The sequence below is a fragment of the Dissoconium aciculare genome, assembly GCF_010015565.1.
Source record: "Dissoconium aciculare CBS 342.82 unplaced genomic scaffold K489scaffold_5, whole genome shotgun sequence".
In the NCBI taxonomy this organism is placed as follows: Eukaryota; Fungi; Ascomycota; class Dothideomycetes; order Mycosphaerellales; family Dissoconiaceae; genus Dissoconium; species Dissoconium aciculare.
Genome location: NW_022984955.1, coordinates 1,161,491 through 1,184,635, shown reverse-complemented (window position 1 = coordinate 1,184,635; position 23,145 = coordinate 1,161,491). Strand labels below are relative to the sequence as shown.

At 52.6% G+C, this 23,145-nt stretch overlaps 10 protein-coding genes across 10 annotated transcripts; 4 read left to right on the top strand and 6 right to left on the bottom strand.

Annotated features, from left to right (window-relative positions):
- Positions 1-224: 224 nt before the first annotated feature.
- Positions 225-868, bottom strand: K489DRAFT_388403 (Tim17-domain-containing protein; the record flags this gene model as incomplete). The annotated part of the gene is made up of 3 exons (XM_033606414.1): positions 225-568; positions 628-700; positions 779-868. 3 exons carry the CDS (start codon positions 866-868, stop codon positions 225-227), a joined length of 507 nt encoding a protein of 168 aa, XP_033460728.1.
- A 335-nt stretch (positions 869-1,203) lies between these two features.
- K489DRAFT_379680 (CDK-activating kinase assembly factor) lies at positions 1,204-3,002 on the top strand. Its single transcript, XM_033604715.1, has 2 exons — positions 1,204-1,411; positions 1,481-3,002. Exons 1-2 carry the CDS (start codon positions 1,342-1,344, stop codon positions 2,524-2,526), a joined length of 1,116 nt encoding a protein of 371 aa, XP_033460727.1. The 5' UTR covers positions 1,204-1,341; the 3' UTR covers positions 2,527-3,002.
- Positions 2,653-5,166, bottom strand: K489DRAFT_379679 (uncharacterized protein). The gene has a single exon (XM_033604714.1). The coding sequence runs from the start codon at positions 4,913-4,915 to the stop codon at positions 2,942-2,944; it is 1,974 nt and encodes a 657-aa protein (XP_033460726.1). The 5' UTR covers positions 4,916-5,166; the 3' UTR covers positions 2,653-2,941.
- Positions 5,167-5,903: 737 nt separating this feature from the next.
- On the bottom strand, positions 5,904-8,181 carry K489DRAFT_379678 (uncharacterized protein). The gene has a single exon (XM_033604713.1). It carries the CDS (start codon positions 7,961-7,963, stop codon positions 6,323-6,325), a length of 1,641 nt encoding a protein of 546 aa, XP_033460725.1. The 5' UTR covers positions 7,964-8,181; the 3' UTR covers positions 5,904-6,322.
- Positions 8,182-8,665: 484 nt separating this feature from the next.
- Positions 8,666-9,550, top strand: K489DRAFT_317752 (uncharacterized protein; the record flags this gene model as incomplete). The annotated part of the gene is made up of 1 exon (XM_033601260.1): positions 8,666-9,550. The coding sequence occupies one exon, from the start codon at positions 8,666-8,668 to the stop codon at positions 9,548-9,550; it is 885 nt and encodes a 294-aa protein (XP_033460724.1).
- Positions 9,551-9,688: 138 nt separating this feature from the next.
- On the bottom strand, positions 9,689-11,385 carry K489DRAFT_317286 (glycoside hydrolase family 64 protein; the record flags this gene model as incomplete). Its single annotated transcript, XM_033601228.1, has 6 exons — positions 9,689-9,877; positions 9,929-9,953; positions 10,014-10,290; positions 10,350-10,615; positions 10,686-11,022; positions 11,124-11,385. The coding sequence occupies 6 exons, from the start codon at positions 11,383-11,385 to the stop codon at positions 9,689-9,691; spliced, it is 1,356 nt and encodes a 451-aa protein (XP_033460723.1).
- Positions 11,386-13,612: 2,227 nt separating this feature from the next.
- Positions 13,613-14,429, top strand: K489DRAFT_370004 (uncharacterized protein; the record flags this gene model as incomplete). Its single annotated transcript, XM_033603093.1, has 3 exons — positions 13,613-13,638; positions 13,710-13,731; positions 13,791-14,429. 3 exons carry the CDS (start codon positions 13,613-13,615, stop codon positions 14,427-14,429), a joined length of 687 nt encoding a protein of 228 aa, XP_033460722.1.
- A 665-nt stretch (positions 14,430-15,094) lies between these two features.
- On the bottom strand, positions 15,095-16,975 carry K489DRAFT_204784 (uncharacterized protein). The gene has a single exon (XM_033599611.1). The coding sequence runs from the start codon at positions 16,768-16,770 to the stop codon at positions 15,214-15,216; it is 1,557 nt and encodes a 518-aa protein (XP_033460721.1). The 5' UTR covers positions 16,771-16,975; the 3' UTR covers positions 15,095-15,213.
- An 86-nt stretch (positions 16,976-17,061) lies between these two features.
- Positions 17,062-20,654, top strand: K489DRAFT_379673 (isoleucyl-tRNA synthetase). The gene has a single exon (XM_033604712.1). The coding sequence runs from the start codon at positions 17,317-17,319 to the stop codon at positions 20,623-20,625; it is 3,309 nt and encodes a 1,102-aa protein (XP_033460720.1). The 5' UTR covers positions 17,062-17,316; the 3' UTR covers positions 20,626-20,654.
- Positions 20,655-20,778: 124 nt separating this feature from the next.
- K489DRAFT_394208 (uncharacterized protein) lies at positions 20,779-22,668 on the bottom strand (the record flags this gene model as incomplete). The annotated part of the gene is made up of 5 exons (XM_033606798.1): positions 20,779-21,020; positions 21,084-22,025; positions 22,079-22,231; positions 22,390-22,539; positions 22,576-22,668. 5 exons carry the CDS (start codon positions 22,666-22,668, stop codon positions 20,946-20,948), a joined length of 1,413 nt encoding a protein of 470 aa, XP_033460719.1. The 3' UTR covers positions 20,779-20,945.
- Between the last annotated feature and the right edge of the window lie 477 nt (positions 22,669-23,145).

The window sequence follows — 23,145 nt, the reverse complement described above, 5'->3', positions numbered from 1 at the left end:
CGCAAAACCATTGTCATCGAATAACGCCCGCCGCTATGCCCACACATCTCGAATGCATTTACTTCGAGATGAATACTCCTTGTGCCTCGCGTCAGTGTCCCAGCTCATCAAGATTCCGGAGATATGATGGCGCAGATTTCCGACAAATATCCTCCCGCAAAGGTAATGGTCGTGTCATGCCAAGTCGACCAGGTGACGATCGTCATCGGAAACAGTCGAATAGCTTATGCGAGTGCGAGCTTGCCCTCGCTGCCGGCAGACGAGTTTGATGGCGGTGGTGGTGGCATCTCCAATTTAGTTCCCTCTGCCATCATTCTTTGGAATCCGATGCTAACTCCTTCAATAACGGCAAGCAAGACGGCACATCCGATTGCGCCGTTGCGGATAGCTCGAGGTCCACCACGAACAGCGAGCGCACCACCGGTGAAGAAACCGGCGATGATGGCGTTCCACGGATCCTCCTTCTTTCGTACGCCCTTGACTGCGCAGTCGAATGTGCTGAACATGCCACCCCAGACACCAAAGTTGCCGCCGAGTACAGGTGCGCGAGCCTTGATTGCTGTGAGAGCTGTGAAGGAGTCAGCAACGACATCTAGTAGGTTCGGTCCGTGTGTAATAAACCCATACCTCCTATCCGTCGTTCACCGTATGGGCTATTGCGGAAACCTTTGATGCCGTGCCATACTGCGCCTCCGATCGCCTGTAACCATCGATGATCAGTTATGCCCTTTTAAGTATCCGATTCTTCATCGCGTCCATCATTCAGGTTGTAACGTACTCCCATACAGAACGCGCCACCGAAATCTGATAATGCTACCCAAGGGCAGGGATCTCTCGAGTGGTCGAGACCGTGTTGCTCTTTTGACATTTTGAATGAGGGTGATGAGGAGGCGGTGTCACGACGGTGCTGACAAGCTGGCGATCGCTAGGCGCCTGATGTGAAGTCTCAGACGATGATAGATGCGGGAGAATCCGGTTGTAGGTGTATGATGTTGTCGCGACTGTGAAATTGATGATGCACGAGCGTATTGGGTATGGCAATAATTGTTTCAAAAAGTCGATTCTCATAAGCGGGAGTCTCGAGAATGATTGCGGAGGTCATCCGCAATTCTCAGCCGGCAAAGCCGCGCTTACCAATTCAAGTATATCATAGCTAGCATTTCGCACATCAGTGCATGCATTATTTATTCTCAACATGGTTACAGCACATGTCTCTGCTGTCAAACCACGAGTCGCGAACTGAACATGTTCCGCATATGAGAGATGTAGTCACACCGGAACAATTCGTTGCATTCGGCCGGACGGAATCTCAGCAAATCATTTCACTTCCGCCATCTCGACATGTCTCGCGCCGCTCAACCAGGCGCTGCGCCTCGGGATTCGCGATTGGGCAATGGCGAAGGGAAAGATGGTGAGAGCCAACACGATGAAACTGAAGCTTGTGAGGAACAGGATGTCTGACGAACGATGGCGATTGCAGATATATGCCCGGTGTGCAAAAGTAGTCGCTATATGAATGTCAATCTCAAGCTCCTCATCAACCCAACATGTTACCATAAAATGTGCCAGTCCTGCGTTGACCGCGTGTTTCTCCACGGTAAAGCGAACTGTCCGATCCCAGGTTGCAAGCACACCCTGAAAAAGAGCGGCTTCCGGACGCAGACTTTCGAAGATCTCAAGGTCGAGCGCGAGGTCGACATCCGGAAAGAGGTAGCCGCGGTCTTCAACCGCCGTGAGGACGATTTCGAAAGTCTGCGCGATTACAACGACTACCTAAACACCGTAGAGGACATCATCTTCAACCTCGTGAATCTCGTCGATGTGGAAGCTACAAAGCGCAAATTCGAGCAGTACAAGGTCCAACACGAGAAAGAGATCAAGGAGAATGCATCGTTGGCCGAGCAGGAAGCTCTGCAGAGCCATGCCCAGCACAAAGCCGAGCGCGAACAAGCTCGACAGCGACGAGAAGCGGCTCGGAGGGAGGAGGCGGAAGAGCGCAGGGAAGTAGAGGAGAACCGGCGAGACGTCTTACGACGTCTAGAGAGAGGACAAGATCCCGCCAAAGTCGCCAAGGAAGGCCAACAGATCGCGCTCCGGCGACGACAAGACCGCCAGATCGGCGCGGAGCCGAAGCCCCAACCCCACGGCGACCCATCGTCTCACGTGGGCGAGGATGCCGGCGGGCTCGCATTCCGGGGTCTGCGAACGAGACAGAAGGCCGAGCCCGAAGGCCCGGTCGACCCCTTCGGTGGCATCACCTTCCACAAGCGAAAGTACTTCACCCCCCAGGACGACTACGTATGGGACGCGCTGCAGGTCTCGAGGAAGGACCCGCTCATCGGTGCAGGAGGCTACAGTATACAATCCTATACAAACCGGGCGTTGTGCGAAGCATTTCTCGGACTCGGGGTGTTTGTCGCAGACGAGGCGTCCGAGCGGCAGACGGCGAAGATTGACGGCGGCGCGGTCGGGACGGCTCGGGCGCAGATTGGAGTTCGGACGATGCATGTGGAAAATCAATTCTAGGAAGGTCTTCTCAGCTCCGGTTGAGGGAGGATCGTGTGAATTTTGGAACGAGCATATGAGGCACCTTGTGGGGTTAGCGTGGCGTTGGTGGTTTTCAGGGGCTGGGTGGTCAAGGAAATCCGGATGTAAACTCGGGAAGGTCAAGCGGTCTGCTCAGGCGAGACATCAAAGGATAACAGGCTTGAGGAGGGAGAACCTTTCAGGAATGGTCTGGGTAATTCATAATTTTATTTTACTAAGTGCAATGACCTTTCAATACAATGAGCATCGTTCCCGCCTTAGCAGTGGCAGCTTTCGGACTCAATCTGGCATGCCTTCATAGCTTTCACACAGTCTTCTGCCCGTGCTGCTCTCCGGTCCTCTCTCCAAGATGCAATTTGTACATCATATAGTCTGAACACCGCCTCAATGATCATCATGATCGGATTCTCGCGGCCTTGAACCTGCTAACTTTCTTCACTCTGCCATCCCTCTCCTCCATCAGCTCGCCTAGCTCATCGTCTTCGTCGGGGTCGGCTTTGAATCCTCCTTGCTGACGGATGATATTGTTGCGGCGGGAATAGTACGCCTCGGCGAGTTCGCGGCGTTGCATGACGGGATCGCTTCCGTCTGCAGATGGAGCAGCAATTTTCTTCTTAGTTGCCGGTCGTTCGGTCAACTTCTCGGCGATGGTCTGGCCTGGAGGTCCGGATGGCGCCTCTTCCTCATCTTGACTTGTTTCTGAGTCATAAGCCTGCCTCGTGAATTTGACACCTACAGACGGCCGAGGGATCTCGCGTGGAATGGAATGTGACAGGGCAGTCTTTCGCTCCACAGGTTCGCCAACGATCTTCGAGTCGGTGTTCTCATTCTGCAGGGTTGCTTTCGTGGGGGGTTTATCGCTAGGTGCGACATCCAGAGCCTCTGCAAACTTGACGTGCTTCGATGCACTCTCTCGTCTCGCCGTCTTGGGATCCTGGTTGTCATTCGAGGACGCCGTATCTCGGATGACCAACCTGCGCGCATCACCGGGATCAATATCGGCAGATTTCTCAATGAGAGCAGGTGTTGGACCAAGGTTGCCGATGAGCCTGGCTGATAATTCCTGCATTTTGTTGTGGTATTCTTTGCTGATCGCAATTCTTGATCGACCGAAATCGTCCTCTTCTTCATCCGAGTCAACGTCAGAATGTCCGCTTGTGTAAGGTGTATCCTCATCAGGGTGCTCCGAAGAGGTGAAGTCCGAGGCCGAAGCGCTGTCGTCTGCGTCGACGTCATCGTCTTCTAGATCGAGCTGTGCGACAATGTGTCCGACTTCGTTCAAGTTGTAATCGATCATCTCGCGGCGGGTTTGTGCTTCTTCTGCCGTCTCGCCTTCGGGTAGTACAAAGTGAGTTGCAACTAGTTCATCATCATCGTTGAGCTCATAAACTTTTTCGCCTGGCTTGAAGCTGGCCCGTAGGTTCTTTTGTATCTCGCTTTCTGAATTTGCCTCTGGAACCGCAGCTGGGGGCGTGACGGCGGGGATTTCAATTGGTTTCTCGGCAAAGGATACCGATCTATTGTCCGGAGGCGCTGCGGCAGGTGCGATGGCAACCTTTTCCGCGAAAGACACGGACTTCTTGCCGTCCTCAGAATCTGCGCGGAGGGGTTCCGAGGGTCTCTTCGTGTCGGCTGTGAAGGATACGGACTTCTTTCGGACAGACGGCCGGTCGAAATTCTGTTGCTCGTCGCCGCTTGTGTCTGCTTTGGCATCATCGTCAACTGATGGCTGTCTGCCTCTCACAGGCGAGGTCGAAATAGGCGGTGTGCTCAGAGCTGATTTGATGGGCTTTTGTTCGGGTGATTTGGCTTTCGAGTCACCACCACTCGGTGACAGGTCTTGCGTCGATAAGCCTGCTTTCTTGAGAGAATCAAAGAGCTGGCTACTGGACTTTTCCGGGTGAGTCACGGTACTCGCGACAACGTTGTCGTTGTCATCGAGCTCCTCGCTGATCTCAGTGAGAAGCAAGACATCGGCATCCTCACGATTCGCTGAGAAGGCAACAAAGTCGAACTCTTCCAATTTGGCCTCGGCATCCCAAAACTGTCGCTGAATTGTCTCGATATTCTTCTGGACATATTCTTGCCGTCTTGAGATAAAGCCTGAGATCTGCGAGGCAGTATATGACTTGCCTTGGCTAAGGCCGGATAGATCCCGGATTTCCTTTTCGTCGACCAGGTCGCCTTTGTATGTCTGACTGATGAGTGTCAGGGTAGGGACGTCGACCGGTCCCACATGGGCGTCGATTTCCTCTTTCAGTCCTTCATATTCTGCTTCCCAAGTCTGCCAGTGTCGCAGGTCGGCCTTCAATCTCGATAGGCTGAGCTCCAGAGCATGGCGTTCTTGATCGAGCCTTGACAGCTCCATAAGTCATTACTGTGAGATGAGTACTACAAATACACGAGAAAAGGAAGTAAGGTTGAGATCTGGGGACGAGGACGTGATCTGAAGCGATCACGATGGATGTGCGGTGAGCATGAGCGAGCATATACAGGGGCGTGTGTGCAGCAGGCGGCGTGGGCTTTGAAGTCAAAGTGACAATCCGGCTGCTGTGTGTGTGGCTGGCTGGCTGGCTGGCTGGCGACGGAGTACTGTTTTAAGAGTGTGCTATGATCAACAAAGAATCTTGGAGTCGAGAGAACAGCAAGAATAAGAGCATGCGTTACCTGCACCTAAAGATACTAGGGCAACACCCTTCTGCAGGTTTGCTGTTAGGCACCACTTGCCGCATACGGGTGGATAACAGTGTTCACGACAGCAATCGTCACAGAACCGTGTTCCAATGTCCGGGCCGGCGTGTGTATGACCTTACTAAATTGGAGGATGACACAAACATGCACCGAAATTCTCCGGGCGACCTCACGATGACGATGATGAATTTCGAGCCGATGTGCTGCTGTATGCGATCTGCCGAATCTGGCATTGCTTGGGGAGGGGCATACTCCTTGACGATCGATGCAGAGAGTAGTGGGTACTCTACCCCGATCTCCTCCGTCAAATCGTGTGTTTATGCTGAGCGTAGAAAATTATATCAACGTCTATGCACGGTGTGCTATGGAGGTAAAATGACTGCGACCCACAGTGGTATGTACCTACCAAGGTAGATCGCCATCGTCTCATCGGCAGAGACATCGTCGACGGCGGGCGGACTGCTGCTGCACCGTAAATGCTCACGTGGCACCGCTGAAGACCCTTCGTTTCCTCGTTTCCATAACCTTGGAGAAGCCCTCCGCCAATGGGACAGGACAGGACCAGCAGAGTTGCGCCGAAAGTTTTTCCTTCACCGCCGGCGCTATTCCTCCACCACCCAAGCACTGTCTGACAACGACACCTACTTAGGTAGCGGGTACGACTGCTGCTCCTGCACGTCTGCAGACGTTTTCTCCCACGCCTCGTTCGTTTTGTCTGCCATCATCATGCTTCGGGCCGCCATGCCGACTTTCCGCCGTCCGCTGCGCCAGACCCGCCGAGGTTCGTCGTTGCCCGTCATTGGCAGACGCTGGACGTTCGTCACGAAGCAACGCTGCCCAAATCTCAAATCCCGTGTGACGATGCCGAAAGTCGATCGTCAGTTCGGGAAGTGGGGATCCCGCAGCTTTGGACTCCGGCGTTGGCATCACTGCTCCTCACAGAGGCTTCGGCCTTGACTACGATCATCATACCGTATTCACATTCGCTTCTGATTGTAAAATAGAATCCAAGTTGACCTCCATGTGACAAACATGCTACGCTACCGTAACTCCACGAAATCGAAGACGCAACACCCACATCCAACTACTGCAGAAGAGGATCGCGGTAATGCTTTTGAGCATTACCTCTCTTATCATTGCCCCATTGGTAACGTGCTTGATCACGCTGCTCCTGCTTGCGAGCCCGCTTCTCCACCGCCTTCACCTCGCGCTTCTTTGCTTCACTGACACCCACCATGCCCAAGCCACCCTCTGCACGGCTGACGATTTGGCGGCCTCGTCGGTCATCATCGCCTCGCTCTGTTGCAGCATCGGCATCTGAATCATCCGCGTCTGAGTCATGTCGGCTGTCTTCGAGGGCTTTCTGTGCGCGTTCTTCTGCCGAGGGATAATTCCGCAGGTTTTGTCGGAAATACGCTCGCAGGCTGCGGTGTCCAGCGGTACGTCCCGATGGTAGATGAAGCTCGAAATCGTCGTGGTAGACGGCGTGGGCGGTGGAGTGTGCATGAGAGTGGAAGCCATCGCTGCTCTTGTGCGGGCGAGGGTCGTTGTGCGAGTGATGACGATGCAAATCGAGCTTGGCGTAGTTGTGTGCTTGATCGATGGGCACAGATGTAATTTCATCAGTGGGTACCGACGACAAGGACCCATCACTCTCCCATCCTTCGTCATCCTCCATGTCGACATCTTCGCCCTTTGCATTCTTCACCGTAGTCTTGACTGGTCGTTTGGCTCCTAGGCTTACTCCGCCGCTGGGACCTTCTTCATCATCTTCAGTGTCCTCGTCGGAATATGTCGATCTGAAATCGTAAAACTCGCCCACATCCATTTGCTCGTCTTCGGTGCTGTATGCGATCATGCAATGACCTCTGTCACGCATGTGTGTCTGCACTCCACTTGATGTATGCACTGATTTGTGGCAGTACAGACATTGATGTAGAACGGTAACAGTCTCGTTCAAGTACGTTATGAGGCCAGGTAAATCGACAAGGTAGTCCCGTTCCGGAATGAAAAAGCTGTGCTGCTTGGACATGTGGTGAACATTGAGATCCATAGTTGGCGATATGTAATTGCAGAACAGGCACTGCTGAACGTCGGCTTTGTGCTCATACTCTTCGCCGTCTTCAGCGCCTGCAGGCGCTCGCTGCTGTGCAGATCCGGTATCGTTCGAAGTTTCAGCAGGCGAAGCAGTTGGTGCAGACGCGCCAATGTTCGTGGTGCTCATGCTTTGGACAACATCGCCCAGCTCTTGGTCGTCGTCACTCTCGTCGCGAGTCTGTGTGCTTGCAGTGTCCAGTGTCTCTCCGAGGGTGAACGTGGAATCTGCCATGCTGTCCGTCTCCATACCGTCCAATCCTCCATTCCTCGCGTTGTATTTCGCCTCCAACAATTTATGTTTCTGGCTTCCCAGGTGGTTGACGTAGGCGCCCTCACTGAAATATGTTTTGTCGCATGCCTCACATCTTTGCTCGAACTTGGCGCGAGCCGCAGTGGCCGCAGCAGTGGCCTTGTTGGCGAGGACCTTCTCGGCGAAGACTTCTGATGTCAGAGGTGGCAGAGAAGCTACACGACGCTTCAAGTTGTAGCGATGCCAGTCTGACTGCATGTGTGTACGCTGTAGATCACCCGACCTGAAGGCCACCTGACAAGTGTTGCAGGTGAAGGGATGTGAGGAGGCCGCAGAGCCCGGCATTGCAGACGGTGCATTCTGGAGAAGCGTTGCCATGATGACGGCCACCGAGGTGTCGTTCTGTATTGTGAGTGAAGGAAATCTGTGTCTTCAGCGAGTTGAAACTGAAGTAATCGCCGCCACCAGGATGACTGGTTGCAAATCTGGCTGGCAATCTATGGAAAATTATTAATTCATTAGAGCATGACATAATTACACACATCCCACCAAGGCGCGCCCCGCGCAGGAATTTAACGCGCGGGCGCTTTCCGCCGGCTCATCTCTATGCGGACTGGAATCTGTAATCCACCATGTCCTGCTTCACGTGTGTGTGTAGCGTAAGAATTATTCGCATTCCTCGCCTTGTGGTGTACTCTTGCCTACCATGTATTGAATGGCCTCCTGTTGTTTGGACTTGCATTGCGTCTAATTCAAACGTGAGTTGTGAGATTCGCCGAACTTGTGAGTGATGGAAATTGCAGCAAATTATGAGTTGGGATTAGTCCGCAGGGTGCGGCTTCAACCGCCAAAGGTCATCCGGGCCCCGTGTAATTACAGTATTCAGACTCGAGCATTTCAAGCTGGACGTTTCAAACGTGTATCAACGCGCGAGACCAGGATATGCTGGTTACTGACTACCCGGGTGTGTCTCGATGAAGGACATGACCCAGGCATGGCCGGAGCTGACTTGGTGCATTACTTGAACTTGGTTTTGTTGTGTGACCTGCACATACCTGTGCTACCTTTGAAATCGCCACGATGCAGGGTTTCAATATGGGACGTTACGTCCCTCCGGACTTGGAGGGGACGACAAGCGGGAACAAGTTGAACAAGAAACGTGCGCCAGGAACTCTTCGCAAGGATGGCACGCAGACGGTGCGCTTCGAGATGCCATTTGCTGTGTGGTGTACGAAATGCGAGCCGCATGCAATCATCGGCCAAGGTGTGCGATTCAACGCCATCAAGAACAAAATCGGCAATTATTACAGCACGCCGATATGGAGCTTTCGCATGAGACATCCCGCCTGCGGTGGAACCATCGAATTGAGAACGGATCCGAAAAACACAGCTTACGTGGTGACTGAAGGCGGTAAGGCTCGTGATTACGGGGAGACCGGCGACCTTGTGCGAGAAGGCGAGAATGGCGTGCCCATCCTGAGCCCAGAGGAGAGGGAGCGAAGACGTGAGGACGCTTTTGCTTCCCTGGAAGGCAAGGTGGAGCAGAAAGAAATGGTCAAAAGCGATGCGAAACGAATCGATCAACTTCACGAATTCCGTGGAAGGAATTGGGATGATCCCTGGTCGGCCAACAAGCGTATGCGAGATTCCTTCCGCGTTGAGCGCAAACGTTTGGAGCGAGAAGCGGGTGCCGACGAGGAGCTCAAACAACGCTTGGGAACAAATATCGAACTTCTCGCAGAAAGTGAAGAAGATCGCGTGCGTGCCAGGTTGGTGACCTTTGGACTGGATCCAAGTAAACCTCCCTCCAATGCTGCAGATTCAGGCCCTGTGTTCAGAAGTCCTCGACATACGACATCGTTACGACACAAATCGGCCAAGAGCGCCAAACAAGGCCGAGCTGACATTCTACGACGACAACTAATATCCAACACAAGGGCTACATTGAACCCCTTCGGTAACTGAAAAGTAAATGGTTATCCTGGAGTTCCACGATCGACTATCCCACCTCTTAAATTTCATGAAGGACTTATATTCTCATATCTCGTTTGCTCAAGCACAAATGTGCACGTCACAATCCGTGTCTCGCACTGTAGAGCACGATCACAAAATGACGCAGCCTCCCTTTGAATCACCGGCCTGGTTTCCGCCCACGGTCACGGTGAGCACTCTCGGGTTGCCGCTGGATACCACACCTGCCTGAGAGGCACCGCCATCCGGAACGACGTCATCGTATGGGTGGGTGTATCCAAGACCATCAATATTCGCATCGTGAACAATCCTTGCATAGTGCTGCCGAACGTCAGTACCATATTTCATGATTAGACCCATGTAGAGACTTACGTTGGTCACAGGATCCTTGTAGTATCTGAAAATAGACATGTCAGTACTCCAACTCAACACATAATGATTCGCAGGGGCAACCTACTGGGAAGCATTGGTTCCGTTCGGCGTCTCGTTTGAGAGCAGCAGAGTGCTTCGGTTGAACGCGGCGGCCAAGCGAGGAATGATGGTGTTGGTCTCTGCATTGCTTCCAGTAGCAAAAGGGCCTGAATTACTGCTGAAAATGTCGGCCGCAGTAGGTTTAGGGAAAGTAGAGCCATTGCCAAAGTCCATGACTCCATCTCCGTTGACTTGACCGTTCACGTTCCCGAAGCCCGCTTGAGTGTTGACAATGAGAGGCTGGTTGGTGTGTTGGGAGTAAACTGCAGCAGATCAGCATGAATGTGTGAATCAACTTCTGAGATGGCGATCGCAGCCTCACCCTGGTTGACATAATCGTTGAAGTAGTTCTGGAAGTAGCCGTTGTTGATCGTTATTCCCGAGTTGGGACTCAAGACTCGCAGGTCCTGGCCATTGCTCTGGACGATCAAAGAACTCCAGGCCTGGCCATCTTTCGCAGTTTGATCACGCAGACCTCGAGCAACCGTTGATAATCCATCAGCTCGCATACCCAAAATGCGCTGTGTGTTGTTGTTGGTGTCCATGAGTGTGAGCGCGATGGGAATGTTGCTCACGAAGTCAACGTAGCTAGTGTCCACAGAATCAGTATCGCTTGGAGTCGCACGTCACACCATCCGCCACTCGTCTTCTAGCATACCTGATGTTGACAAAGACCTGGAAAGCATTGTAGGTGAACTCGCAGAAGCCGAAATTGATATTGTGGTTCGGATCCGCAGGGTTGAAGATCGAAGGCTCGACGAGACCTGGTCCTGGGTTCAGCGCGAAGACAAGCTTGGCGCCTTGCGAGAACCAGATTCGTCCTCCGGCGATGCGTGGAATGGTCGCGGTCACGGTGTTGCCCGGCGCACCAAGCGGGATGGCAATATCGGCACCGATGCCAGCGCCCGTTGTACCCGGGCTGGCAGGGAAGTATGGAGTGCGAGCATCGGACTGCAGTAAGAAGAGGCCATAGTTGCTGTCGATGGCTTGTCCAGCTATATGCTCGATGAGCGTCTCGTCAGCCAACGGCGCATTGGACGTGAACTCCACTCGAGTCAAGAGCAATGAGCCGTTCTCCCACGATCAGAAGACGTACTGATATAAGCATAGAGCTGATCAGAGTTGGACTGATTCACCAATGCAATCTGCAAAGTTCCATCCGTTGTCGCTGCTTGAACATCTGCGACCGCCTTGGATTGGATGCCAATGGGTGGTGGTTGTGAGGAGGACGGTTGCGCAGCGGGCGCAGGAGCTTGCGGAGAGGTCGCGCTTGTTGCCGCTCGAGTACCAGAAGCTTGATTCTGCTGCCGCTTCCTCTTGTTCACCAAATCCTTGATCTTTTGCTTCAAAGATGACATCGTGGACGATCAAAATCTTATTCTTACTTCAAACGCTTCACCGACGACACGGATATAATGCTAGTGGAGGATACATGCGCCCATGCGACGCGTACATGATGGTTATATGAACTACTGCGAGGGGTGGCTGGGCACTAGATTGCACGTACTAGCGAACTGTAGATTGAGCTTTATTTTGGTCAATGTGTTGTTCGCTGCCCAGGTGGTGGCTTCTAGAGTGCGCGCGATCATCCTACGAGCCGCCTTCCATCATCCAATCCTGCGAGAGGATCGCAATCCTTGCACGTAGTGTAGCGGACGACAAGGTGGTCGTACCCTGATGAGCGTAAGGAAGACCGACATATCGGTCATGTGCTGAAGCGCAAATGATCCATTAGCTTGCGCGTTCTGCCTCAAGATGGACATGACTAGTACGGTATCGCGCATGTTGTCACTGTCGACATCTGCTCTCGTGAGACTCGTGATGGACCTACAGAGACAGCAGTGCCATCCTGTCTGCATGTTCAGGTAATGTACCGCCGCAGCGCAAATGGGCTTTGGTGTCGCATCACAAGCGAACGAAGCAGTCACACCACAAGGCGTGATGTGAGCACGTCCTCTCCGAGCTTTGACGCAACGTGACGTCTGGTAACAATTCACAACCAATGCGATGCAGCGCCAACGAACACGGTGCACGCTTAGCACCAAGTTGAGCATCGGGACGTGTCTGCCGGCTTGACTCGGTGACAGATCACAGAAGATCCGTGCGTCGGTTGAGAGCGTCTTCGAGATGAGATTGGCGTTCGACACACCCATCCAGATTCGTTCGGAGATTTCTGTGGTGTTGCCAGACCCTCCAAGGCTTGTGGGCTGTCATATGTCAGGTCATTGTGTTGGCATGTTCCGACGCCAATATGCTCTAATAACAAATTTCCAGTATCGGACGAATTACGAGCTTGACACTTTGGATTGCTAGCCAGTGAGGTGACATATACTGGCTTGACCTTACCTTGATATCTATCCCGTGCACCGAAACTGATCGCTGCACCACCTACTGGACCACACGTGAGATATTGGCGAGCCATGGTTGATATTCGGTTACTGCGAGCTGCCCACCTCTTGCTTCCGGCTCTTCGGCGCGTGACGTTGGGACCCGTGTCGCACGAAGCCACAAAACTTGCCGTTTCGGGGGTCATGCCGATCTCACAATGAGAGTACATACAGAACATTGGTACCGCCGTCCCTCTGACTGTGATTGTGATCGTGGGTGAGACAAATGCTAGAGATCTTGAGCATGTGGCCATTGTGAAGGGCGCCTCTAAGCCAAGAGATGCCAGTACCATCGCAGTACCTACAGGGACAATGCTCGCTGGGATGATATTCTCGCAAAAGTTCCAAGTTACATTATTACCTAAATACATACGTGACCCTCCAAACCCTCGCAACGAGTGTGCGCAGGTGACCTCTATTACGAGACCAAAATAAAGGAGAGAGAATGACAAGCCAATTCAGTGACATCGACAGGCGACAAACACCCGGCCACTGCCATAGACATGAACGGCCTCCAAGGTTGGTTTCTGCGGTCGAAAGCCACCGAGGACCCGTGATACACTCATTCAAACCACACCGAGTATCTTCACGTTACGCCACACGGACGACCGGAAATCCACGGTTCACCTATGCTCAGTCTTATGGAAGCTATCGTGCAGCCTTGAATAGCTCGGTGCCGGGTTTGCTCTTCGTCTCAGCTTGCTTGCGGCATTTGTCCTTCGTCCTCCGTTGTTTTGATGATTTGTAACCCTAGTGTAGCATCAGGCCTGAGAGCATGACTTCCAAGGTTCTCAGAACCGCGCACATCCATTGCGTTCGCGCTTCGTACGGCCAGGAACGAGGAGGACGGACGTTATATCGTACGCTAGTGATCAAATTGTGCATACAGTCCGCGATTATGTTGAGACGAAAGGCAGAAGACAATGAACACATCTGATAATAGACGTGTCCTGCGGAGCCCAAGCCCGAGAAGCACAGTTGTGTGGGGTCCAACGTGTGTGTTCGCCTTGGGAAGGACAAGAATTTTGACGCGTACTGTACGACAAACCATGTATTCGTCACGACACATCCTGATGAATATCTCGAACTACATGAGCAGGTGCCTGCGTTGCCGCAATAATCTACAATCCGCGAGAATTTAACGTTCTCTGAGCACCTCCGACATCTCGAGAAGAAAGCTGGTGGAACGGGTAGCGTGATGGCTCCCAGGAGTAGATCTGGATGGTAAGTTAGGCGAGAATACCAGAATATTGTAATGGACCGCCGGCTCACTTGCCTTGTTTTCATCGAACCAGCTTGACCTGCCGATCACGAAAGGTACGCAAATGAATGATCACGAGTCGCAGATAACGCTGGTGTTGATATTGTCGCTATAGCTCAAGTGTAGCGAGGAGAGACCCATCTGCGCACAATGTCTGAAAGCGAATCGAGAATGCATCCCCAGTTCGGGAATTACGTTTCGTCATCAGCAAAACCCATCGATGAATGGAGGCGACAAGGGTGACGGGAGCTTGAAGAGCTTCTACGGCTACAAAGAAACGTTCGACGAGAGAACGACCTGGGTGGCCATTCCAAAGGACTTGACGTTCATACACACGAGCAACCCTTACGAAGACGAGGATGGAGAGGTCATCCGTGATGATGCGCTATTCAATCAGACATCAGATTTCAACACCGGCCGATTAGAATCCGACTTCACATTCAACCAGGCGTCATATCCTGCCTATGCTACTCATGGGCTCGAAGCCTTAAGTGCGGTCGCCAGCCAAGACCAGTACAGCTACGGCCCTACTCCACAGGCTTCTATGGAAACCAATCAATCCACTGCCTCACTGCTTGCTCAGGCCGCGACATCCATTGCCTCTCCAGAAGCGACTGATGCACCACCCCCGAATCTGGAAGACATGCTGGTTTCGACATCACACGTACCTTCGGACGAGGCGAATATAGATCCCCAGCTGCACTCACCCAAAGAAGAAAACCCGACGTCGCCTTTGCAGATGCGAATCCTATGATCTATGAAGAAAACTGTTCGAACAAAGAGCGGCTTAGGGAAATCACGAGTGCCTCGCAAGTTCTATTGTTGACGAGCTCGAAATTCTGCAACTTTTCATTGTATTGAAGGCCGTAACAATATCTTTGCTCTGACTCTATCACTGCATTTTAATATATGCATTCGACACGGATCTCGACCACATGTCTTGCAACTTGCTCCCGGGCCGGACACAAGCACTCTCCGATGACTGCGCGCTGTGAAAAATCCTCGTTGGAGGGTCCGCTACAGAAGCCGAGAAACGCGGAAATCTCCCTTCTGTTGTGCGTAATGTGGTACTTGCGGCATTCGCGACTGATGCGCCCCAGTCGAATTTGAGGAGACCCAAGGTCCGGTATCCTCGCTGCGCCGATGACAGTACTGGTCGACGGCGAATCCGTGGATGCTGGACTTGCTGCTCAATTTTCGGACAGACATCTCTCCGTAGCAAGCCGGATGCTGTACCATTATGTATAACAATACCGAACTCACGGTCAGTCGACCAAGCTGATGAGCGCCATTGGAGCATCGGATGCTAGTAACATTTCAGGCTGTTGGACTTTGTTGGGAGCGGAGCAGCAGGATTACATAGGCCACAAACCTGCGTGTGGCGCAATCCTGCTGGCATGCAGAGCAAATTCGCTGTGTTCGATTCCGAAGCCCAGACCGATGCGGGCAACTAGTATAGGGTCGATTGCAGTCGGATTTAGAAGGCCGAGATTGCTGATATGATTGGCAGATTACAAATTCATTTGTTCCCGTACGTCTCACGTTCCTTGGTGCCATGCAGGTGTCCAAGTCTTCTTTGTTGCATTTCCTTCGTTGGAAGCTAAAAGCTCCTTGATGGAATCGTCGACCTGCGCGTGACCTCGGCGCAGCACCTCCTTTTGGATCTTCGTCATCATGTCGAGCTCCCGCAACATTCCATCGACGAGCTTCGAGCAGGTTGTAAGAATCAGTTGTAGGCTTGAAGGGTTGCCTGGCTGGGTCTCCCGAGGCAAGGGCGGGAATTGGGCAATATCTTGTTGTACCGACCGCAGTTTGATTGCTAGCGAAGTATGAGCCGTCCTCCAGGATTCCGAGAGCGGCTCGATGAAGGATGTGACCTGATCGCCGCCCGTCAAGGACTTCTCTGCAGCCATGATCCAGTCCTCAAAGGTTGTTGCGAGCTCTTCAAAGCGACTTCCGGGTTCCGTCAGTGAGTGCAAATCGGCCACGACACGGTTTAGGATTTGCAGGTGTTCGACCAGAAGCTGAGAGTCCACACACCAAGTTTCCAGGGCATCCAGATTTATATGCCTGCGCTGCTCGCGTTCCTCTTCCTCGATAGTGCTGAAGGCTTGCTGAAGTTTGGCATGCCGGTGGCTCAGCTTATGCTTGGCGCTATACTCGTACGCTCTCAAGGTCGAGGCCGAAGTCTGATGAAGTAGAGACAGCTGTAGCAGTTCGATCTGGTCTTTAGCCACATCAAACGTGATTGGGACCTCCTCCTCTTCCTCCTCCTCAGGCGCAACCGCAGGCGCTACACCCTTGGCGATAGGCACAGCAGGCTTGGGTTGTATAGACTTCGCAGGGCTGTAGTGCTGTTGGTACGTTGAGAATGTAGGGCGTGATGGGGGCGGGAGCGCGGATTTGCCAGTCGATCTTGATACAGGACGTGGTGGAGAGTGTTGGCCCGAAGCCTTGATCGACCCTGATGTGGGCGGCCGACCGGTGCCCAATGTAGGTCGTCTGTCGCCTGCAATGGATGCCGTGCTGGCTGTTCGATTATGGTAACCCTGCATACTCATAGAGCTAGTGGTCCGCGCATGGCCTGATTTTCCAGGTATGCTCGAGGTGCGCGGACCAGGGATACTCGGCATCTTTGAGGAAGTATTGCGCTTGTGAGCGCTGTCTGATGGTAGTCCGACAGTCGTGTGCAAGGGAGTGCTCGGTTGGCTGTCTTTGGAACCGCTTGCGGCCGGTGGTTTCAGTACTTGCTTTGCAGGTTTCGCTGGGGGAGGCATTGCCCTTCTATCCTCCTGAATGCTGTCTGTAACGGAGGAGCCATCTGCACTCTCGCTTTCATCCTCTCTGATCGCAGCTACCACATCTCGTGTATCGGCCGAGCCCTTTCTCGAAAATTGTGGAAGCAAACTTCGTCGCTTTGATTGCTTGGTCGAAGTATTGGTATCGCTCGAGGATAACAAATTCGAGGCTGATTCTCCCAAAGATCGCAATCCATCGGCGGACATTTCGAACATAGACAGAGGCCGCGATTTTCCATTGGTGGACCCCGATCCGCCAGGGCGCCGAATCGACGGCAGACGGCTCTGCGAAGCCATGTTCAGGGAATTGGCTTGCGATTTTGGGGTGTGAAGGTTATTTCCAAGCAAGGTATTGCATATCCATGGGCGCGCAATTGTGTGGATTTCGAATGCACGGCGGCAGGCGCATGGTGCGGTGCTGCTCCCCTTAAGACGTGCAGCCAGCCGTTTGGAGGCGTCGCGAATCCCAGGACGCAATATTTGGCGGGGCAACCCGAGCGGCGCACCGGGGGTGCGATCATCGAGTATTGGGGCACCCTGCGGGCTAAAACAATCCCGATCCTAGCTTTTGCATGTGTTCCTGTGCGATGATCATGTATTCTCACCCTGGTACGCTCTCAGGGTTTCATTAATCAAGTGGCCTTTCCCGACGATTGAGGCGAAGGAATCGAGGTTCTCGTCGCGTGTCATGTATTACTCAATGTATCAATCGTGAGACATCGGATTACATTGAATTGTCTTTATATTTTGGTCCGTAGGGCATAGGGCAACCTCAGCTCGAAGCGGTGGTGGGTGCCAGCAAGCATTGGATTCGCTCAATGACTACCGTCTTCATACATCTCCATGTTCGCTCGAAGTCGCGTGGCGAGGTACGCGAATACAATCGATCATCATGACATCTCCGAGAGGATACGTGCTATGGCGCAGACAAAGAATGGCTGGTCAGATACACTAGCATTACCAAAATCAAAATTTCCGGCTCGGCCATCCGGCGACGACATCGAGAGGTATCGCAAGAGATGTGCCGACGAGCTGTATCAATGGCAGCGATCACATCGGAGTTCCCCCAGTCGTGTCAATCGTGACGCAAGGGATGGCGAGAATGATACGACGGCACTGGGCAGTGATTTCGTGCTCCACGATGGCCCTCCATACGCGAACGGCGCCGTCCACGTCGGACATGCGCTGAACAAAATACTCAAGGATCTGATTGTTCGATCGGAGCTTGCGCGCGGCAAGAGAGTGCAGTATCGTCCGGGATGGGATTGTCATGGCCTTCCAATCGAATTAAAGGCGTTGCAGCAGATCAGCACGGTTCCATCAACTTCGAAATCGTCAAAAGATGGTGTCAGGAAGGAGTCCGAAGCCATATCGGCTACCGCCAGTCGAATGAGTTCAGCTGAAATACGACAAGCTGCACGAGCGCTCGCAAATGCGACCGTTGATGCACAAAGAAAGAGCTTCAAGGGATGGGGTGTCATGGGCGAGTGGGAAAGTCCCTATCTGACCATGGACAAGGACTTTGAAATCAGACAACTGGGCATCTTTCGCAAGATGGTGCAGCAAGGCCTCATATCTCGTCATCGTAGACCTGTACACTGGTCCCCGTCCTCGAAGACCGCTTTAGCGGAGGCCGAGCTCGAGTACGATGATGATCATAGGTGCATTGCTGCGTTTGTTAGAATGCCTCTGCTCGGGCTTCCAAAAATTCTCCAATCCAATTCTGACATCCACCCAGACAGGCTGAGCGCTCTTATCTGGACAACGACACCTTGGACACTTCCCGCCAACCAAGCCATTGCGGTGCACAAAGATATCGAGTACTGTGTTGCGCAAGTCAATATACCCGACGCTTCGACTAAGCCCGATCAAATCATTCTCGCGAAAGCAAGACTTGAGCATGTGTCGTCACATCTGCCCGAAGGTGCCTCCTTGAACGTCGTAGTCGAGTCTGTGCTAGGTGCTGATCTCGTCACGGGAGACGCTGCATGCTACAACATCTTCACCGCATCACAATCTCCCATTGTAGAAGCGGCATTTGTCACGGATACGTCCGGCACTGGTGTCGTGCACATGGCGCCAGGCCACGGCATGGACGATTGGTTGGTCTGCCAATCGAAGGGAATTGGGCCAGCTATCGCCCCTGTAGATGACGCTGGTCGTTACACCTCAGAGGTTTTTCCTGCAAGCAATGGTCGCGTCAATCTTCCGGGCATTGATGTGCAGGTGAAGGGCGTACAGGCTGTGCTAGAAATCCTACGTCAACCCAAGGAGCATGTGAACAATACTGCCGTTGATGTGGATCGAAGTCTTTTGTTAGCTTCGCATTCCTTCAGGCACAAGAATCCAATCGACTGGCGTACAAAGCAGCCCATCATCACAAGAGCCACAGCTCAGTGGTTCGCAGACACGCACGCCATCAGGGACCGAGCTCTTGGTGCGCTGGGTGATGTTCGATTTATACCCGAATCGGGTAGAAGTAGACTTCAGAGTTTCATAGGCGGTCGGAGTCAGTGGTGTATCTCTCGGCAACGCGCCTGGGGCGTTCCAATCCCTGCTCTCTACAACAAGGAGACTGGCGAGGTCTGCTTCTCAGATGAAAGCATTGGACACATCATCTCCGTTGTCAAGGAACGCGGCACAGACGCTTGGTTTACAGACCCAGAAGATGATGCTGCGTGGTTATGTCCAGATCTCGAGGCCGGGAAATGGGTACGAGGGAAAGATACCATGGATGTGTGGTTTGATTCAGGGACGACATGGACCTCATTGCACTCCGATTATGATACCTTTGCTGGGAGTGATGTCTGTGTTGAAGGCTCCGATCAGCATCGAGGTTGGTTCCAGAGCAGTCTTCTAACAAAAGTGGCTTCCGGTGATGCGACGCAAAGCGCTACTGCTCCTTACAAGATGTTGATCACGCACGGCTTCACGTTGGATGGCGACGGGAGGAAGATGAGCAAGAGCATTGGCAATGTCATATCGCCAGACGAAATCATTTCCGGCAAATTGGTAGCGCCGTCAAAGAAGAACAAATCCAAGGTTCCAGCGAATCCCAGCGCTAGCACGAAGACTGCAAGCACGCTCGGCCCAGATGTGCTGCGTTTGTGGGTGGCATCCTCTGACTACACCAGGGACGTATCCATTTCGCAGCCTGTCCTGCAGAACGTACAACAAGCTCTGCAGAAGTATCGTGTGACTCTCAAATTCCTGCTGGGCGTTCTCCACGATTATCCCAGCCCAGTCCTCGATCCTCAACATTTGCGTCAATTCGGCTTTGGTGATCAGGTCGTCCTTTCGCGTCTGGCACGGTGCAGCGAGACTGTATTCAACGCCTATCGCGAATACAAATTCTATTCAGGTGTCAACGAGATAAACAAATTCGTCAATAACAACCTCAGCGCATTCTACTTCGAAATCATCAAGGATCGACTTTACGCTGGTAACACGAGTATTCGGCGCCACACACAATCTGTTTTGGTTCTGATCCTGCGGGAACTGCTCCAGATGCTAGGGCCGGTCACACCCCACCTGGTCGAAGAAGCGTGGGAATGGATGCCGCCACAGATGAAAGGTCTGAACACTCAAGATGGTGATGCGGCATTGCCAAATCTTGACCTTCACCCCTTGCGTCAGATCTGGAAGGAACCTTTCTCGACTGAAAGGGTCGGTTTCAACCCAGCCGACACGTTCGAAGACACTGTAGTGCTGTACGAGACGCTCAGCTTGGCTGTGAAGGCCGCGCAGGAGGAGGCTCGTGTTGCAAGGCATTTGGGAAGCGGCCTCGCCTGCAGCGTTGAAATCTACTTGCCTGAATCACCATTGGCCCAAGCTAGCATGCGTCTCTGGGCTGACGAGCACGAGCTGGCAAATTTGCTTGTCGTCAGCCAAGTCAGCATTCTGTCAATGGCGGATAATGTCCCAGAGCAGTCGACTCCCTCCGATACGTCGTGGTCCACCGAGGCCGAGGTGGCATTTCCCCGGTCGGCATCGGGATCGTCGAGTGCGATGTCGGACTTTTGGAAGGGCAAAGTCGTGATTCGCCCGCCGACCGCGAAGAAGTGTCCACGTTGCTGGAAGTATACCGCTCACAGCGAGACCATACCTTGCACTCCGTGTCAGGAGAGCATCGTCGAGCAGCTGGACAATTGAGCTGCGAGCATGTATTGTGTAGAATAGAAGCATGTACCATAGACTTATCCTCCGCTCCACTAGCGTTGTATCATATTCAAAATTGAAGCCATGTATTTTACCATGTCACGCACAGAGATCCGATTTTCTGAATGGACATATATCCATACAGTACTGACAGCATGTATAAATGTCGAATCAGCTATATTGATTTAGACAGTACCTAGGACTATGTGCTGCACAATCTTGATGCGCACCATTGATGCGCTCAGGCTACCGACTCCACCCTGACGCCTCGAAGCGCTGCTATGTGACACTATAGCATGATCTCCCCAGACCCATTACTTCCGGTTCTTCTCGAGATATGAGGCGATCCACTCTAGGTTTCCGTCATCGTATAATTTCTGCGCAGGTTCCTACGCAATCGTTAGCATCCAGGATCTTTGAACAGCGCTCGAGGGAACGGACACATCACCTACCATATCGATATCATGTGTGCCGTAGAAGTGACAATTAGGGGAGTGGCAATTCCCTGCGAACTTGCAGTTGTGGCCGTACGTGCAGTCGATGTCGCGACAGTCGAGCTTCTTCGGGCACTGTCGCCCACGAGACTTGTGCTTCAAGACCAGCATCTCGCCTTGGGTGAGCTTCTTCAAGTGCGCGTAATCGCACCACTCCCCGGCCGGGCAATGTCCGGACAGGTGATGGGCGTTGCAGAGATTCTTCCCATGTTGCTTCACGGTGTCGGCGAAACGAGCCTCCGCGAGTGGGTCCGGACGAGGCAGTGGTTCATCGAGACGCTCGTCGTAGGCGTTAAGTAAAAGATACTTGTTCTTCTGCGGCTTCTGCGAAGAGATGTCGATAGTCTTTGTGGCGGCTCCGGACTTCCCAACTGTCGCCCACGAGCCTGTGGCGCCGTTGGTGACGTTGTTGATTGGCGCCGAGCTCGCCGACTTCTCTGAGTTTGCCGTATGTGCTATGCTCGAAGGAGGAGTCGGCCGGGTCGCTAGAGCTTTTGGGACAGTAGGCATAACGATGCTTCGTGTTGGCACCACTATATCATCCGAACGGAAGACGTTTGGCATCGAGATCATGCCGAACCCCAGCTTCGCGTAACCCGGCTCACGAGGTTTTGTCTCGACAAGCGTGATACGAGTCTTCATGGCCGGATCCATGCGATAGGATTCCAGCACGGGTAGGTAGCCATTGTCATGACAAGGTGCGAATAGAACGTGTTTACACTGCGAGATAGGGAGATACAGTCGAAGCGTCTCTCTGATCTTGTGGTCGGCACGTTCTTTACCCGTCCCGACATCGATGAAATTGAAGAGTGGTCGAGCGAGTCCGAAAGATCTGCCGAACTCGGACAAGTCGGTATGGTTACTAATGATACCGGCTCTCAATAGAGCCGCAGTCAATCCCTATCGATGCTTTGTGAGCTTGCGTCGCTTACTTCGATCCCACCTTGACTTACTTGTAGATTACAAAAGACCTGCACGACGATATTCCAATCGCCAACATTACCATCAGGATAGATGGTCTGGAGGTGGCTCTGAATTTCGGTATGCAGAAGACCTGCAGCTTCCGCGCCACCATTTGTACCTTGTTTATAAAGATAGTCTTGAAACTACGAAAGATTAGTAAAAGCCCATAAGGTTACATGCGTATTGCGATGTGACAAATATTATCGGAGGTGACGATGATCACGCTGAGAGTTGCAACAGCGCGCTCGACTGGCTCGCGCGCTTATCGCGTGACGGGCGAAGATCAAGGGTCGGGACTTACCAACGCCCCATCACCATCGATCAAAGCCACAGCAAAGTTACTCGTGGCCGATTGTTTGTTATGCTGATCTAGGAGCCTCTGAGAGGTGTTCGCTTTACTCTGCCATAAGCGACGGGAGTCCTTTTCGTTATTGTAGTCGGCGGTCTGCTCCTAGTATTGGATCTTAAGTGCTTCATAGGCTTGAACGACTTCTTGGAGTAATGCATCGCGCTCGGCATCGCTCTTGCGGAACACCTCAAGGCGCCCGAGATAGTCGCTTGTATCAATTTGACCAAGCATTCTATGTGTTCAAGGGAAGGGTGATTTGTCTGCTAAGCAGATTGAAGGTGATGGAATTCAAGTTAGTTTATATATTCAGCATTTAAAGATAACGTAATCCATCAGCGAGCCGGCCACACCACCGAACCCGCCACTTTTCCTTGGCATTGTAAACATCATCTTTCCTTTATAATATCTCAACAACAAGACATGTTATTAGATAATCAAGAAGGCAGAATCGAGCTTGCTATTAATGCCTACAGATCTGGTCAATTTCGGAGCCAACGGAGCGCAGCTGCAGCTTTTGGTGTTCAACATCAGAAACTCTCTACAAGACTGAATGGAACTAGCTCTCGCGCCACTATGGTTCCAAACTGTCGAAATCTCACGCCAACAGAAGAAGAGACGCTTAAGCGACATATCCTCGACCTTGACGCGCGAGGATTTGCGCCCCTACTCTCTGAGGTAGCAGATATGGCAAACAAACTACTAGCTATA

Excerpts from the sequence above, each read along its gene's own strand:
- K489DRAFT_379680 (XM_033604715.1), top strand. The coding sequence starts at position 1,342 with ATGTCTCGCGCCGCTCAACCAGGCGCTGCGCCTCGGGATTCGCGATTG. Across the intron at positions 1,412-1,480 it reads CAATGGCGAAGGGAAAGATG|ATATATGCCCGGTGTGCAAA; the intron begins GTGAGAGCCAAC and ends TGGCGATTGCAG.
- K489DRAFT_379679 (XM_033604714.1), bottom strand. The coding sequence starts at position 4,915 with ATGGAGCTGTCAAGGCTCGATCAAGAACGCCATGCTCTGGAGCTCAGC.
- K489DRAFT_379678 (XM_033604713.1), bottom strand. The coding sequence starts at position 7,963 with ATGGCAACGCTTCTCCAGAATGCACCGTCTGCAATGCCGGGCTCTGCG.
- K489DRAFT_204784 (XM_033599611.1), bottom strand. The coding sequence starts at position 16,770 with ATGGCTTCGCAGAGCCGTCTGCCGTCGATTCGGCGCCCTGGCGGATCG.
- K489DRAFT_379673 (XM_033604712.1), top strand. The coding sequence starts at position 17,317 with ATGTTCGCTCGAAGTCGCGTGGCGAGGTACGCGAATACAATCGATCAT.